General features: G+C 48.4%; 1 protein-coding gene across 2 annotated transcripts in view; it reads left to right on the top strand.

Moving 5' to 3' along the window:
- Positions 1-697: 697 nt before the first annotated feature.
- LMBR1 (limb development membrane protein 1) overlaps positions 698-16,386 on the top strand; it is a 151,722-nt gene continuing 136,033 nt past the window's right edge. The window contains exon 1 of one of the 2 annotated variants that reach the window (XM_038392516.2): positions 698-1,066. In XM_038392516.2, the coding sequence (XP_038248444.1) occupies positions 1,004-1,066 (63 nt within the window). In that variant the 5' untranslated portion in view covers positions 698-1,003. The remainder of the gene's footprint in view (positions 1,067-16,386) is intronic. The other variant, XM_038392514.2, reaches the window with a different exon arrangement.

Consider the following 16,386-nt stretch of genomic DNA (forward strand, 5'->3'; position numbering starts at 1 on the left):
CAACTGCTTTCGGCTGCCCTAAGCTGATGGAACAGACACCTTTTTGCAGCAGGGTAAATTGGAGGTGGCGTATCAGTGAGACTCAGAGTCACAACCTTCAGGACTGTTCATCGGATGCATTTTTCCACCAAATGCATCCGATGAAGTGAGCTGTAGCTCACGACAGCTTATGCTCAAATAAATTTGTTAGTCTCTAAGGTGCCACAAATACTCCTTTTCTTTTTGCGAATACAGACTAACACGGCTGCTACTCTGAAACCTTCAGGACTGTAATCAAGCATCATAACCTCTGAGCTATGGCCCTAACAACCCCCGACACGACGCTATACCTCACCCCGCCCCACCCCGGTTTGGCCGGCCCTTTCTCCCCCTCTAACTGTCGCCGCTTGCGCCTGCGCCTAGCTCTCATAGTGTAGCTCCGCCCCTTCCTTTCCGAATTGGCGCAGCCTACTCACCTAGCCCCGCCTCCCGCGGGGGCCGTTTTGGCCCCGCCCCATCTTTTGCCCCCTCCACTTCTGGGTCAGTGCTGACCCCGCCCGCTGTCCTGCCCCCTCATCTCAGGGTAGTGCTAGCTCCGCCTTCCTCTTAGCCCCCCGCCCTGGGCCCGCACTAGCTCCGCCTTCCTCCTTGGCATTGGCGCTTGGGGACCATTCAGGTCCCGCCTCCCGGTGTCTCGCGCCCTCGGGGCTGTGCTGGCCCCGCCCTTTTCCTTCCCCGGGTCCGGGGCTGGGCTATTGGTGGCGCCGCGGTCGCTGCTGCCGCGCCGTGACGCAGCCAGAGAGGCTGGGCCTTCCCTTCCGCCGCCGCTGACAGACCCAGGGAGATAGCGAGCGCCGCCGGGGTTGTCGGTGGCCCCGGTCGCCTCGCTCGCCGCAAGGGACCCGGGGAACAGTTGGCGCTACTGCCGGCCATGGTTCCCCGCCTGCCGCAGGAGGGGCAGGAGCAGGGGCAGAAGCGGCGGCCGCAGCCGCCATTGCGAGCCGGGGCTGCGGGGGTATGAAGGATGGACGCGGACGAGGTGACAATTCGTGAGCAGAACTTCCACAGCCAAGTGCGGGAGTACACGGTGCGTACGGGGGCGGCCCGCTCCGGAACCCCCCCTCCTGCGGCCCGCCCTGTAACCCCCCTTCATCCCGCCCCTCATGCCGCCCGCCGTGTAACATTGCCCCCCCCCCCTCCGGCTCTGGAAACGCTCCTCGTTCCGACCCCCATCCTGCCCCCCTGAATTCACCTCATCCTGCCCCCCCCCCATGCCCTTCATGCCGCCTGCCTCGAACCCCTCCCCTCCCACCTGCCCTGGAACCCTCTTATACTGACCTCCTACCTCCCCCATCTTGTCCCTGCTGGAACCTTCCTTCACACCACTCCCTCATCCTTCCCCCTACCCCCGGAATCCCTCTTCATACCACCCCCACATCCTCTCCCCAACCTTCTTCATACCAACCCATTCCTGCCCCCCTCCTTTACCCATCCACCCTTCATCCTGCCTACCCTGGAACCCTCCCCTGATCCTGCTGTCAGACTCCCTGTATCTATCCCATCCCAGAACCTCCCCCTCATACTGACCCCCTCCCCGATCCTGTCCACTCTAAAACCCCCTTTTATATTGCTCCTTTGCATCTCACCTCTGCCCCTATGCACACAGTGGAAACCCCCTGTGCTCCCCATCCTATCTGCCCTGGAGCACCCCTCATGCTGTTCCTCTCCATCCTGCCTACTCTGGAATCTCCGTCCCTATGCTGCCCATCCAGCCCACTCTGTGACTCTTCCTCAACCTCCTGCCCCATCTTGCCAGCATGTGAGCTTTTTAACACCACCCCAGACCATTCTGCCTACCTTGTAAACTACCACCATTTTACCTCCCCTGTAATCTTCTCATAGTGCTCCTCACTGTTCCACTCTATAACCCCTTCATAGTGCCCTCACAATCCTATATATCCCATCTTCACACTGCTGTCTCTCTATCCTCCAATTTTACCACACTACATCTTCTCATACTATTCCTCCCTCCCCTCATACTGCTCCATATCACACTCTGCCACCTCATACTGCTCTCCATTTCTAATGCTACCTACTTATTTACCCATAGTGCCAATCCAACTTACTCTATGCGCCACCCCATATTTCCTGTGATATTGCTTCATGACCCTTATACATTATAGCCCAGATGCAGGAGTACATGTTGTGCCTGGGGAGGCTTACCTGTGCTCCCATAACACCCTCTCTGCTGTTAAAACTCTTAACCTTCCACAGATAAGTGATGGTGTACAGAGGACACATTGCGTCCCTATGCATCTGTACACCACTCACATAGTTCCTTTATACTGCTGCATCATGCCTCCTACTAGTTATGTATGTGTGTCCTGCCACCTCTCTACCATGCTGTCCTACAACTGTCCTCATTTCTCTCCTCGGCCAAGTGTAGGAGTCCACAGTGTGTACAGAGTGCATACATTCCTTTCATACCTCCCTAAACTCCCCCTTCATACCATCCCCAGTACTGTCCGATGCTCCTCTCTCTCCCCCATAATCAAACACAGAAATACACTGAGCATATGGGTAGCGTCTACTATCCATACAGCCCCAAGCACCTCTGCGAAACAACCAAATGCCACAGTACACATAGATAGAGGGATCTAATAGGGATCTCACCCTGTACTGTCTCATTCTCCCCCAGCCATGTGTGGGAGTATATGATGCATACATAAGTGCTGTGGAGTGGGGACTGACTATTACAGTCAAAGGTGCATGTTATGTACAGGGAACATACCATTTCATACTGACTCACATCACCCTTATAAAGTTTGCAAAAATATATGCATAGGTATACATTACTAGATTATATTTGAAAATTGATTCTTTGAATAAGAATATGATTTCATAATCTAGTAACTTGTGACATATTTTTAAATTTTATTAGACAGCAATATTAAATTTGGGTGGGCTATGTAAATCAGGTGTGATGATGGTGAATGGATTATTTGGCAGTGGGGACCTAACTGGATCCCTTAAGTACTCATTTTCATAGTTTCTAAAAAGATATAGAATCTTTTGTTGAAGTGTAATATATTGAGGGTGGTGTTTGGGCTCTACTGAAGCTGGTTCAAGTGACACATTTTCCCCCTGTTTTTCTTAAGTGAGCACCAAAAGTTTAACCAAGTTTGGTACATAAGGTCTTTTGGAGGGGGTCCCTACTGCGACAGATCCTGAGGCCCACCAAACATGACTTCTCTATTTGACATATTAACGAATCTGTAGGAGATGTGTGTGATAAGGAGACTTCCATCAATGTGCGATATAGCAAATAGTGGCAGGGAGATAGTACAGGTGAAGAGGATTTGTTCAGTATAGAGAAAGGCTTGAAGTTTCCTGGGCATCCACCTTCCTTGCCCTCGCTCCCTTTCTCCATTCATGACCACTCTATATTTCCTTTAATCTGCACTCCTAGGTATGTCTTCACTTGCCTTCTTCTTTTGGCGGCATATAGTGTACCTCTACCCATGTAGCCCCCCAGTATGGGTATAAATAGCAGCGTAGACCAGGAGGCATGACTTAGGCCGGTAAAGACATGCTCGAAGAGTGTGGGTAAGTATGTGAGTACATATCCTATGGCAACTCTACTTGTCCAAACTGTGCTGCCCTATCTACGGTGTTATTTTTAGCACTGTACTATCCTGCTGCCAGTGCCTTTTCACCATTAGAGGGAAAGACTCCAGAGGGGGGAGGAATAGCTCAGTGGTTTGAGCATTGGCCTGTTAAACCCACAGTTGTGAGTTCAATCCTTGAGGGGGCCATTTAGGGATCTGGGGCAAAAATTGGGGATTGGCCCTGCTTTGAGCAGGGGGTTGGACTAGATGACCTCCTGAGGTCCCTTCCAACCCTGATATTCTAAGTGAGGAAAGGCTCTGGTTGGGGGAAGCAGTGGGGAAAAAGCTTGGGAAACTCTCTGCTGCTTGAGCCTTTCCCTGCCACAGGGAGGGGGGTTTCCCAGCTTCTTCTCCCCTGCCAGAGCCTTTCCTCCCCTCAGGGAAAGGCTCTGTAAGCAAAAGCCTTTCCCGCTGTCTCCCTGCTGTGGGAGTCTTTCATTTACATGTGTAGCCACACGCTGAACTGTGGAAGCAGCTTGCTTTTCACTGCAGCATATAGCTACGTGTACGCTACATGCCGCTGACACTGGTTTGTAGTGTAGACGTAGTCCTCAGGTCTGCTATGTACCTCCTTATCCATCAGTGCCCTGCCTGTGTTTTGCTCCCACATGTGATGCTTTCTCTTGTGCCTCGTGAAGGTGCCCACGTTCTGAGACTGGAAGCATGGCTCCATGTCACCTGTCCCTGTACAGCCAAGTATGACAGTACACAATGCCTGTAGATGCCCAAAACCTGCGAAAAGCTAAGCAAAGATTAACTCATCTATATGTGTAAATGTCCCTGAAGCAGTAGCTTAGATCTTGTACTAGGACTTACTTTGGTGTAACTTCTGTCTCAGGGGCAGGGGTGCATGGAAATAAAAATCTGGCTGCTTTTGGAAGGGCACTTCCTGTGCCCCCCACGACCCGAGGAGCTTGCTCTCCCTCGGTGGCTGGAGGAGCTCTCTCTCTCCCCACTGCGGCCATGGAACTGGAAGAGCTGGCTCTCTTCCTGTCCCACTGCGTCCTGGTGGAGCTCGCTTTCCTGCTGGCCCGGAGGAGCTGGATCTCCTGCCTTGGCCTGGGGCCAGAGGAGCTCACTCTCCCTGCCCTGGAGGTGTTCTGTGCCCCGCTGACTAGGAGGCCATATACCCTGCTTGTCCCCCCTTGCGCACGTCCCTGCTTAGGGGTGTGGCTTATTTGTACTCCTGAGCGATATACATTTTGCTGACATAAGCCATAGTGTAGACATAGCCTAAGATTACTTGATGATCTTGCTAGCAGTGCCTATATTTAGATAACTAAGGCAAAATATTCTCAGTGAAGGACTTTCTGTTCTTGAGCCATTCTTGTGGTGTTAATTGCCCACTTCATTTTATGTGGTTTCTTGCGGTGTTTGTTAACCCCATATGCTTAACAATCTGTCCACCTTGTATTTAGCTGGTTACCTTTTCCATACCTCAAGAAGAGCTGTGTAAAGCTCAGAAGCTTTTCTCTTCCACCAACTGAAGTTGGTCAAATAAAAAAGTATTACCTCATCCACCTTGTCTTTCATATTCTTGAGCCAGTTTATTGACCTTTAATATTGTGCAAGACCATCTGTTTTCTCAGGGTTTTGCTAGAAGGGATAATGTTGAGGTAGTTCCATGTGCATTTTGTTATTCATGTACAGTGTGGCTAGAGAGTTTCATGAATGCATTTTAGAAGTATAGAAGTAGTCCCTATCTATAGCTAACTGAGAGTTGTATCCTTCCCTGCAGCCTCCTATACCTCTTAACAATTACAAAGCATATGGTGAGTATAATTTTAGCACAATTTTTTACCTCCTTAAAGCTTGCTGAAGCAAAATGGAGTACACAGTAATGCTCTTGTGCACCCTCCTGTTATCCTGAGTCCTGTCCCCTATTAATCAAGATAATACACACAACATCCACATCAGGAACTGTACTGTAACCTAAATGCCACCACTTCACAGTATTTTTACTATGCACAAGACTCGCTGTTATCTCTGCAACTGGGATAATATGCTCCACCCTCTGATGTGTGCATATAACATCAATTTAAACCAGGGTAGGAGACAGTGATATAACTAAAGGCAGGTCTTTGTTACCTGCCAGATCAGCAGGTAGTGATCGATCTCCGAACACGCTCCCCATCGACTCTGGAACTCCAGCTCGCTAGAGATGGACGTGGAGTTGACAGGGAAGTGACAGCAGTCGACTTGCTGCCGTCCTCATGGCCCGGTAAGTCCACCTAAGATATGCCGACTTCAGCTATGCTTTGCATACAACTTTGCATAGCTGAAGTTGTGTATCTTAGGTTGATCCTTTTTTCCCCCCCCACACGCCTCCCCAGTGTAGACCAGGGCTAAGGGAAGAGTTTGACCTTAGTTCTGTAGTGTTATAATAGAGTGAATTTCTGATGGATTACATGACAGTATACAAATGAGTGAACTTTACCAAAGCTACTAGTAATTTAGCAGTTTTAAAGATTGTGTGATACTATTTTTATTTGTCTGTGTTTTATCTCAAGAAAGCGTAGTTCTTGTTTCTCCCAATAGCATACCTTAGGAAGGGAAATAACATTTCTGTAGATGAATAAAAGGAAATAACTTCTGCTTCTCTTTTTTTTTAAAAACAGCTGCATGAAATTCCTAGATTACAGCTCTGTGGTTTGATAAAGTTCCTAAATAAATCCTTAATCTAATCATTTCTGTATTGTAATTGGCCTGTTCTAAATGTTTGATTTTTTTAAAACAGGTCAAATAAAACTGACATATAATCAAATTTTTCTTTAGTAAAGAAGTTCTCTCTTTCCCTGGATTGGTGTACTCACTGCAAGGAAGAAGGCAAGGACATATGTTATGGGCTTTAATCCTGCCACAAATTTATTAGTCAAATTACATCCAAGGTACCCCTCTGGGGACAGTCCACTGCAGTCGCTCGCAGCCCATTGATTATTTGCCAAATCTTGTGGGCTCCCACCATCGGGGGAGCCAGTCGTCACACTACGAGAGTCTGAGGGCACTTCCATTTGTCTGCTAGCATCCTTCCTCCTTCCAGGGCTTGAGGCGACAGGGGACTTCGACCCCCAGAGAGCACTGCCATCAAGCACATTGGTGGGGCAGTCCTAGGGTAGTGCCCCAGTTTGTTTGCTGCAGGGCTTAGATATGATACTCCCATCTCATAAGGAGATGCCCTTGGGATGCCCACTATGTTACTGTACTTTTTTGGATCTGGAGCCTAAATCAGTGAGCACTGGGCACCTGCCACGAGGAGGCGCCAGCATCAGTTGGGCTGCTTCCATTCCCTTCTGTACGAGCTACCTAGAAGTTTGGCCAGCGCAATACCGAGATCATCCAGGAACATATTGGCACTTATATCAGAGAGATACCCTCCTTCCTCTAGATAAAGCTTGGCCATACTCTGAGCTGTGACACCATGTCTGATAATAGAGCCATCTCAGGAATCCAGCCATTTTTCTACTTTCTGTGGTCCTTCCTCTGGGCCATATCCACCTTTTTGTGGGTGTACAGCAGTCCACCAAACCTTGCGGGTCAACATCTCCAACAGTACTTTTGCCACACTGGAAAATGTGTTCACCAGCAGTCCAATATCCTGCTTAGCCTTCAAAATCAGTGTGAGGTTGGAGCATGTTCCCAGGTTGTTCTTCCCTAGATGAATAATCATGATGTCAGGTGTGTCCACCCAGGGCGCCAGCCCATGCAAGAAGGCATGAGCTGGTTCCAGGATATGCCCTGTCTGCTGTGCCAATACAGAATTGCATCACTTCCAATGTCCACCTCTCGCCAAATTACATTTTCTCTTGTAAGCCCAGTGCACAATGCTGTGCTCTCAAATCCATATCCTAAACTGTGTGTGTGCTGCAATACATTCTTTATGATTGACATGGGGGGAGGAAGCAGACATGGTTAAAACCTGTGGAGCTTACAGCCCACCCCCTGCATTACCTTCCACTCAGGCAGCTGCTGTAGGACTGACAGTTGCTGGATTGCCAGCGTCCTATAGCCTGGACCTCTGACTCACCTGTGCACAATTGGGTAGCCACTGTTGAAGCCCCTGTTTAGAAAGAGTGGGAGGCATGCTCTCCTGGTGGCAAGAATAAGAGCTGTTTCTGAAAGACTCCCACAAACTGGAATTTGGTTAGGAAGGAATGGTCACTGTGTAGAAACAGGGGACCCCCCTCGCTGTGTTAGTGTTGAGCCACATATGTGTGCAATGCCTGTACAGGATGCAGGTTCATCTCACCAGAACGGTGCAGAAAAACAGCCTCCCTGAATCCCCTTTGATCTGTTTTTCACCTGTGGACCTTGAGCTGTAGAGAGTCACCTTCCCACTGCATGTTGTGGTTTAGGAGCCTGCCCTGAAGAGTCTCCGTTGGCTGAAGGCACTAGCTCACTGACCTGAAAGGGCTCAAAGAAAGCCAACAGAAGGGCTTCCTTGAAGAGTACAACTTCACACCTGCCTACCCACGAATGGCAGATGTAAGGAAGAACCTCAACTAATTGTTTTAGTACCTGCAAGGTCACTGGTTTCCTGACATTGCTCTCTGTCCCAGCAGCCCATGCCCAACCTTCCTGCATCCTATGGGCCATGAATCCCCTACAGGGGTCCAGATAACCTACAGACCTGCAGTCAAAGGACACTCAGCTAACGGGTTAGCTATTGTCGGTGGTGCCAGCCCTTGCCTATGTTGTGAGATCATGAACTGCCAGGTTTTGGGGATTTGGGCCCTGGGGAGACTCTCAGGCCCCGAATGCCTGGAATGCCTCAAACACCTTCATGTAGGCCAAAGAGTTGCATGGTGCAATGATCCCTTGGCTGTGGATACTGTTTTTAGCAACCAAGATTCCATAGGGCTATCAGCATCTGGTCTGGCACCTGTGTGACCTCTGGTGCTAGTGCTCTGAATCTGTCAACTGGCCGTTGAGAGAGAGTATAAATTATGCCTTTGTTAAGCCCAGGTACGTGCTTGTCAATGAAATGAATGTTGCATTGAAGAAAATGGAGAACGAAAGTCCTCACAAACCTGGTTATCCTGGCAGATTTAGTGGACTGAAAGTTCACCAAGTGAATAATTGCTTGATTATTGCATCAAAACCTGATCCTCTTGTCCTTGAACTCCCCATCCTGAACAGTGATCAGAATGGGGAAGAAATCCAGGAATGTGATGTCCTTCAAAATGCTGGACTCCCTTCATTTCTGAGCCACCCCGGGTACACCAGTGCTCCCTAAAATGCAAGCCAAAATCTATCCTGCTTGCTGCGTCTGAGTGGACTTGCAGGTCAGCCTTGATCAAGTAAACATCCCTCTATACAGACATCCCGTTATAGTGAGTGAGGAATCGGTGTCAGGTTGCCAGGTCTTCCTTCATCTCTGTAGTGATCTTCATAAAGTGGTTTGGGCCCATATCTCAATGGTAGCAGTAGCAAACTGCTCACAAAAGGCATGCTTGAAGGCTATGACTTTCCATATAATGTTCAAGTTGTCCAACAGGGATTGGAGATCCCCTAGACAAATGTTTTGGTCCTGCTGATTCTAACAACCATATGTCTTTTTAGCACCACAATTGTCCCAAATTAGGTGGGACTGCCCCTGGACTGTGTTGTGCTCAATGCCTAGGTACATCAATGTGCTCTAAGGTTCCTCAGTTTTTTCATCAGCTCTGGGAATACCCAATTTGCCCATCAGGTCCTGAAAAACCCGAAGGAGCCCCTTACATTCACCCTGCCTGAAAACAGAAAATTGTCCAGGTAGTGTGTCACCTGTTGGCATCCTGCATGCCTCCTGACTGCTCAGTCCAGCCTTGTGCTGAATTTTTTCAAAGGTTGCCCATGAAATAGCACAGCCCATGGGCATTGCTCTGTCCACATAAAACTGATCATGGAAGAGGTCACAAGTCAGCTGGGTGGCTTGGGAAAAGGAAGAAGGCTGACTTAATGTCATTCTTTGCAAATTAGGCAAAAGGGCAATATGAGGGTACCATGTGCCTACTGTCGAATGATGTGTAGCATATGGTGCACAGCCTGGGGTTGATTGCATTGTTCACAGATTTCCCCCATTTGGATACAAGAGATGGTGAATGAGGTGATACTCATCAGGAACTTTTAGGGACAAGGCCCACAGGGGAGATATGGAGATCAGGCAACAGCATTTGCTGGACAGGACCTGTAACCCTGCCAAAACAAACCTACTTTTGAATCTTGGCCCTGGACATAACCTCACATCTGTTAAAGGGCATTTGCCATTTTGTGCACCCTCTCCCCTTCTATGGGATCATGAACAAAACCCTCCCACAAATATATGGAATCCTCTTTCTTGGACTAATCCCTTAAAAGGTGTCTAAACCACCCAAGTTAATTGAAGATATCGCCTTTTTCAGCCATTCTGGTCCTGCCCCTGCTGTGTGCTGTGTTGCGTTGCTGCCCCCATCCTCTGGGGAAGGTTTCAGAGTAGCAGCCATGTTAGTCTGTAACCGCAAAAATAAAAGGAATACTTGTGGCACCTTAGAGCCTAACAAATTTATCGGATGAAGTGAGCTGTAGCTCATGAAAGCTTATGCTCAAATAAATTGGTTAGTCTCTAAGGTGCCACAAGTACTCCTTTTTTTTTTTTTTTCCCTCTGGGAAAGGTGTGCTTTAAACATGGGCAGCCTGAATATTCGTGCCTGCCTCCATAATGCCTGCATTCATGCCTAAACCTACAGGATGCATGAAAACACTTCCCTGTCTCAGTGTAAGCCCAGCATGAAAGCCTTGGCTGGCTAGGTGTTGGTGCCTCGAGCCTCACCCTGTTTCCTCCCTCCCTTCCCCTTCACACCCTGACTTTACCAGTGTATGGCCATTGTTTATGTAAGAGCCTGTAACAGGCACCCCCAAGCCAGGCACTACGGCCATAGTTCCTGATCTGTTTCATTACAGCACAAGAAGGGGTTCAGGATTCCCTCATTCTAAATTGCTCATCCTACCAGAGCCCTGAGGTGCCTCAAAAAGTATTATGCAGCCTACATAAAATATCTAGATACTTCAGCATGGGCCCATGTAGGTGATGTAGGCTATAAGCTTGTCCCAATTCATCTTTATCTTGGGGGACCTTATACTGTCTTTTCCTCTCCTCTTCACTTTATCCCTCTCCTCCAATACAGGCTCTCCCTGAACTGTAGGGAAAATATGTCCATGTAATGCGCTCACCATATCTTCTCATGTGTTAACTGAAAGATGGGCCCCTAATTGATCAAAAGCAGCTGCATCTGAGACTGCATTCAAATCCGCATTTGTAGACCTCCTGGGGTGCTACATTAAAGGCTATGGGCCTGCAGCTGTGATGCCGGAATCTCTTAACGCTACCATCTGAGGAACCGGTAGCTGGAGGGTTGTCCTCTGGGGGCTCTGGGCATTGTGGTCCCCCGTACCTGCAGTCATGGGGCATGTTTGTGAACTCCCCTCTGTTCATGTCCCACTTGTGTGCCCCTGCAGGCATGACTGAAGCCACCCTTGGCCCACCCTGTTGCTCCCACCAGAACTGCTTGTCTGAGACAGCAGAAGTCGTGAGGTGTGCTGAACCCCAAACACATGCATTGCGGAGGGAGGGGCGCTGCCTGCTGCCTGCTCTCCCAGGTGGTCTTGCCTGTTTGTGAACTCACTCTACTGCTGTTCCTGACTACTGTTTTCCTGAGCTTCAGTCGGATCCAAAATGGACTGCATCACCTCCATGAATTGCCCTATTCCTTGATGATTAGTATGTGGTTCCCTTTCCGACATCATGCTTTTTTCTTTCTCCTTCCTGACTTTTCTGTTTACCTCCTGCTCCAGGATAGGCAACACATGTCCTCCTGCATCTGGCAGCTGCAGTGGGTCTGTTTAGCCCATCCTGCTACCCTACTGTGTCTTGGTCCCAGCTCTGCAACTGGCCAACCATGTACCCTTCACAGTCAAGCCAGGTTTGATCGTTGCCAGACTGCTGCCTATGATCCATGTGCGCTGCATGCTCCTGTTTGGCTGCTGGAAACCAGCAAACGGGAAGTGGCCTTGTGCACAGGGCTCTTACAATGGCTCCAAATATTGAGCCAAATCCCACAAGCCCTCAAGCCTACCCTGGAATTCCTGTGGGGACTGGAAATCTCATGGGATCTGGCCTATCCTGTTTTTTGACCTCTCGGTCATAGAACCACCAAACCACAACCCTTGCTAAGCTTGTGGCCCTCCAAATCACTTCAAATGCCAGATCAAGGGCTCTCAACCTTTTTGTAATTAAGGATATGCATCCCTTCCCTCCCTCCCCTCCCCCCCCCCCCGGTGAGTCCCAGACATATGTCATGCCAGCTCCTGGTCATCTCATGTTTGTGAAAGTTGTTGAATTGATCACATGGCAATAATAAAAAAAAAAATTTAGTGAGTAGGGAATAATAACACAAGCCTTTCTGTGCTGGTAACATACTATTCTGTCTCAGAGGGATCTCTTCTCTGGTGATTGAGTAGTTGAGTCTATACCCATTCGATTTCTTGATTGATCTCTCTGACTGTCATCAAGGATGCCAGTTGTTGTGTAGCACTTGTTTAATATACAGTAGTTTCAACCAATTTGACTCGTATCGAAGTTAGGCTTACTGGCCTATAATTGCCAGGATTGCCTCTGGAGCGCTGCAAGCTCTGTTACTTTTGCCTGCTGAAAACCTGTAAACAGGAAGTGGCTTTCTGTACAAAGCTGACTCGTTTCACCATGACTCTTCGATGACTGTAATGCAGATTAATTTGCTGTTCTGGTATGGTGACCTGTTGTCCAAAAAAGCTGTTGGAGCAGTCTAAACTATTCCCTAGCTCAGCGTTTCTCAAATGCAGCCCCCAGAGGCTTTTCATGCAGCCATTCCAGGCAGTGATGCAGGTGGTGGGGAGATGACAAAGCATCAGCCCTTCCCCCTCCCACCCTGTTGCTCCTGGATGTGCCGCCCTGCACCACCTCTGGAAATAGGTGGGGCACAACGCTGCAGGAGCAAGTAAGTTCTTGACCCACCTTGGGGGAGGGGGCACTCCAGTCTTCAGCCTTAGGGTAGTTGGGCTTCGGGATCCTGGACTCACGGCCCCTGGCTCTGGCTATGGGGCAGCGGGTGCTGATCCCCGGTTCCAGCCAATGGCCTCCAGTTGCAGGCCTTTGGGCTCTGGTCCCAGGCTCCGCCCGCGGCTGCGGATGCTGGTGTTCTGGTTGCGCAGCAGCAGGTGCTGGCTCCAGAGGCTGACCCCAAGCTCTGGCTGCGCGTCAGAGGGCTCCGGCCACAGGGCTTTGGGTGCTGAGCGCTAGCTCCGGCCATGTGGTGGTGGGTGCTCAGCCCTGGCTCTGGCGCTGCTGCTCGAGCCATGGGGTTTGGGACTCTGACCCCTCGCTTTGGCCCCACAGCCCTGGCCCCTGGCACTGATCCCTGGCCCTTGGCGCTGATCTCTAGCTGCATGGCAGCAAGCGCCGACCCCTGGCTCTGGTCCCAGGCTCCAGCCGTGTGGTGGCGGGAGCCAATCCGGAATGCCGACCCCTGGCCCTGGCCATGCAGCAGTGAGTGTTAGGCGCTGGCTCCGGCCAAGTGGCCCCGGGCTCCGGCCACATGGCCCCTGGCCATGTGGTACTGGGCACTGGCCCCAGGCACTGACCCACAGCTCTGGCCATGCAATAACAAGCTCCAATCCCCAGCTCTGGCCATTTGACTCCAACTGCTGGCTCCGGCTGCTTAGCTCCTGCTCTGGGCTTTGGCTGCAGACACTGACCCCTAGTGCTGACTTCTAGCTCTGGCCACGTTGTGGCAGGGCTCATCACCCACCTCCATCATCCCTGGCTCTCGCTGCTTTCCTGGCCCCACATTCATCCCCAACATCAATCCAGGCCCCCCACTGCCTCCCCTGTCCTCATATCCATCTCATCATTGCCCCTGGTGTCCGCTGCCTCCCCCTCCAACCTCTTCCTCCAGGGCTTAATTTGTCCCAAGTCTTGCTGAGAAAAATGATATTCACAAACATGCAAGTATCACTTTTTCACAGAAGACTCACTAGCTACTTGGGAGACTGTGAAAAGTGATATGTGTATGTTTAATATCACTTTTCACAGCCTCCCATGTAACTACTAAGTGTACTCTGAAAAGTGATATTAACAAGTATACAAATACCACTTTTCAAAGCATTAATTTTATTAGTGTCTGCAAAAAAAAAACAAAAAACAAAAAAAACCCAAAACCCCTACATAAATTACAATTTGGATGTGACGTGCCTATTTATTTGTTTTTCCTAAAGTTAATTACGTATTTTAGGAAAAAGTGTCAGTGCGGACACCAGCAAAAGTTGGTGGCCGCATTTTGAGGGGCTTCCAGAAATTATGTTGTGAGAACCCCTGCCTTAATTAATGTGGTCTTACAACACAGGTACAGCACTTAAGGGAAATGCTGGGACATGCCCAACCTGATTCTGTAGACGGGAGGTTTAGAGGCCAAGAGTGAAATCTGTTAAAGTCAATATGTATTTTGTTGACTTCAATGGGGCCTGGATTTTACCCTTTAAATAAAGATTGGATGTCTTTCTGAAAAATATGCTCTAACTCTCCTGCGAGATATGGGTGGGTGTGTAGTTTCTTCTTCACGTAGCTGTTGTTTGAAATATTATAGTGGATTGTGCAAGTTAGGTAGTGCTCCACTCTAGTTTGATACTAATGGTTAGTTTAGTATGCTTATTGCTGAAGTCTGTGCTATTTCCTGTCCTTACTTAAGGGAATAGTACATGGTGTGATTATATATAGCTTAGTAAAATTTGATCAAGTTCCTGCTGAGTTTCTGGCTTGTCTGAACAATTACGTTTTTTCCCCATCCTAGTAGACTTGTTTATACAACAAAATGTATTGTTCCAGTTTCCTCTGGTGCTGTTTGCTCACTGTTCATTCTAAGTCAAAACTGTTAACTTGGTGCTGTGAGCTATTCTAGCCTCTTTGACTTGCTTAGCATTTACTTTCTAAACAAATGCTCTTTGATCCCCAAGACTTTTTTTTTTTTTTGTAAGAGTCCTTTTTTCTGTGATGCTTGGCAGATCATGGTTGGCTCCCTGAGTGTTGTGGTTCGAATTGTGACACAGTATTCCAAGGACATGCAAGGTGACATTCCTGATTAGCTATGGAGTTCCATTTCTATACAGTGTTTATTTTAATCAAAATTCATTTTAATTCCATGTGGAATTCTTCAATTTAGAAAAGCAAAATAGATTTTGAATTTTTAATAGCTTAAACTCATTCTTGTACCTGAAGTTTTCTTGGCAACATAAAATTAATGGTTTGTGTGTATTTTGCAGGGAAAAGCCTGTGGAAGAAGATGATTTTGTAACCATAGAAGTAATGGTCAGAAACTGAATAACAACACTACTGCTAATTTAACATTTTGTGGAAACTAGTAAGTTCCATAAAATGTGGTGTTTGTGAATAATAAGTTGTCAGAGTAAGTTTAAACAAAAGCTGTAATTCTTATAGCTTTATGCAAGTTGAGGCAAACGTTGTAACAGTATTGGGATATAGTTTAGTATTTAGCATTCATATGAAAGACAAGGTCTTAGAAGAGAGGCACTTGAAGCACATGAAAAAGTTAGTTCAAAAGTGCCTTATGGCAATGACTAGATAATTGGCATGAAGAACATTCATTTTGCTACTTTTTACCTCCCTCCGTCTTAATGGAATATTTTTCTGTTAAAGATGGTAGAAAGAGACTTAAAGAAAACCCCTCTCCAAACGTAGGGATTCCCAGCAATATGCAGCATTTATTTTTGGCTACAAGAGAAGTATGGTTAAATTTTGATAACAAGTGCCATTATGGTCAGAAAATTCAGTATTTCTACTTTTCCTGACTCCCTTCGGCATCTCCTTTTTTTCCTCCTCACTAGATTACTGTGTCTCAGGATGGTCCGATGCTCAGGATACTTCTGCTGTATGAATTGTGCTGTGTGATGTCTTCTCCTGGCATTGGCACTCTACGGGTAGCAAAAGTTGGTGGTTGTAGAATGAGAGATTGCATTGAAGCGCCATAGGCCTGTTGATAGGGCCCTGCTGGTCCTACCTACTCCAGCTCTCCAAAGATCAGGCCCAGGACAACTGCCCCACTTCTCTTGCTGGTGGTATTCTTGTTTAAAACCATAATGGAATTTTTGTGGCAGGCAGAGAAGAAAGGAAGCAAGATGGTAATCAGAATAACTTTTTCAAATATGGTCATCACAAAACTTTTTACAAAGTACTTCAGTGTGTGTTTGTTACTGAACGTTAAAATTTCTAAAAACTCTTTAATTCCATTAAACTTAACTATCTCAGTTGTCGTCCCCTCTGCAGATTTGAAGGGGTGTCTGAGTCCTATGTTGCTTTTGACAACATAAGCTATTCTTGTTTCCACATTCATGAGGAGCTACTACCTGGGAGGGGGTTGGGGACATATGGCTCTGCGCGCTGCTCCTACCAGCGAGCACCGCCCTCTCAGCTCCCATTGGCTGCAGCTCCCCACTCCTGGCCAGTGGGACCTGTGGGGGCGGAGCTTGCAGGCAGGAGCAGCGCGTGGAGACCCCTGTCCTGCCGCGGGGGCATATTGTCAGCTTCCAGGAGCAGAGGTGGGACTGTGGCAGGCAGGGAACCTGCCTTAGTGGCAGCCCCATTACACCACCGGAGATTGTGATCGACTGGGAGAGTCCCCAGGATCAACCAGTGGATCACGATCAATGGGTTGGTGACCGCTGGTCTAGGTTATGA

Source organism: Dermochelys coriacea, chromosome 2 (assembly GCF_009764565.3).
Source record: "Dermochelys coriacea isolate rDerCor1 chromosome 2, rDerCor1.pri.v4, whole genome shotgun sequence".
NCBI classification, from domain to species: Eukaryota; Metazoa; Chordata; order Testudines; family Dermochelyidae; genus Dermochelys; species Dermochelys coriacea.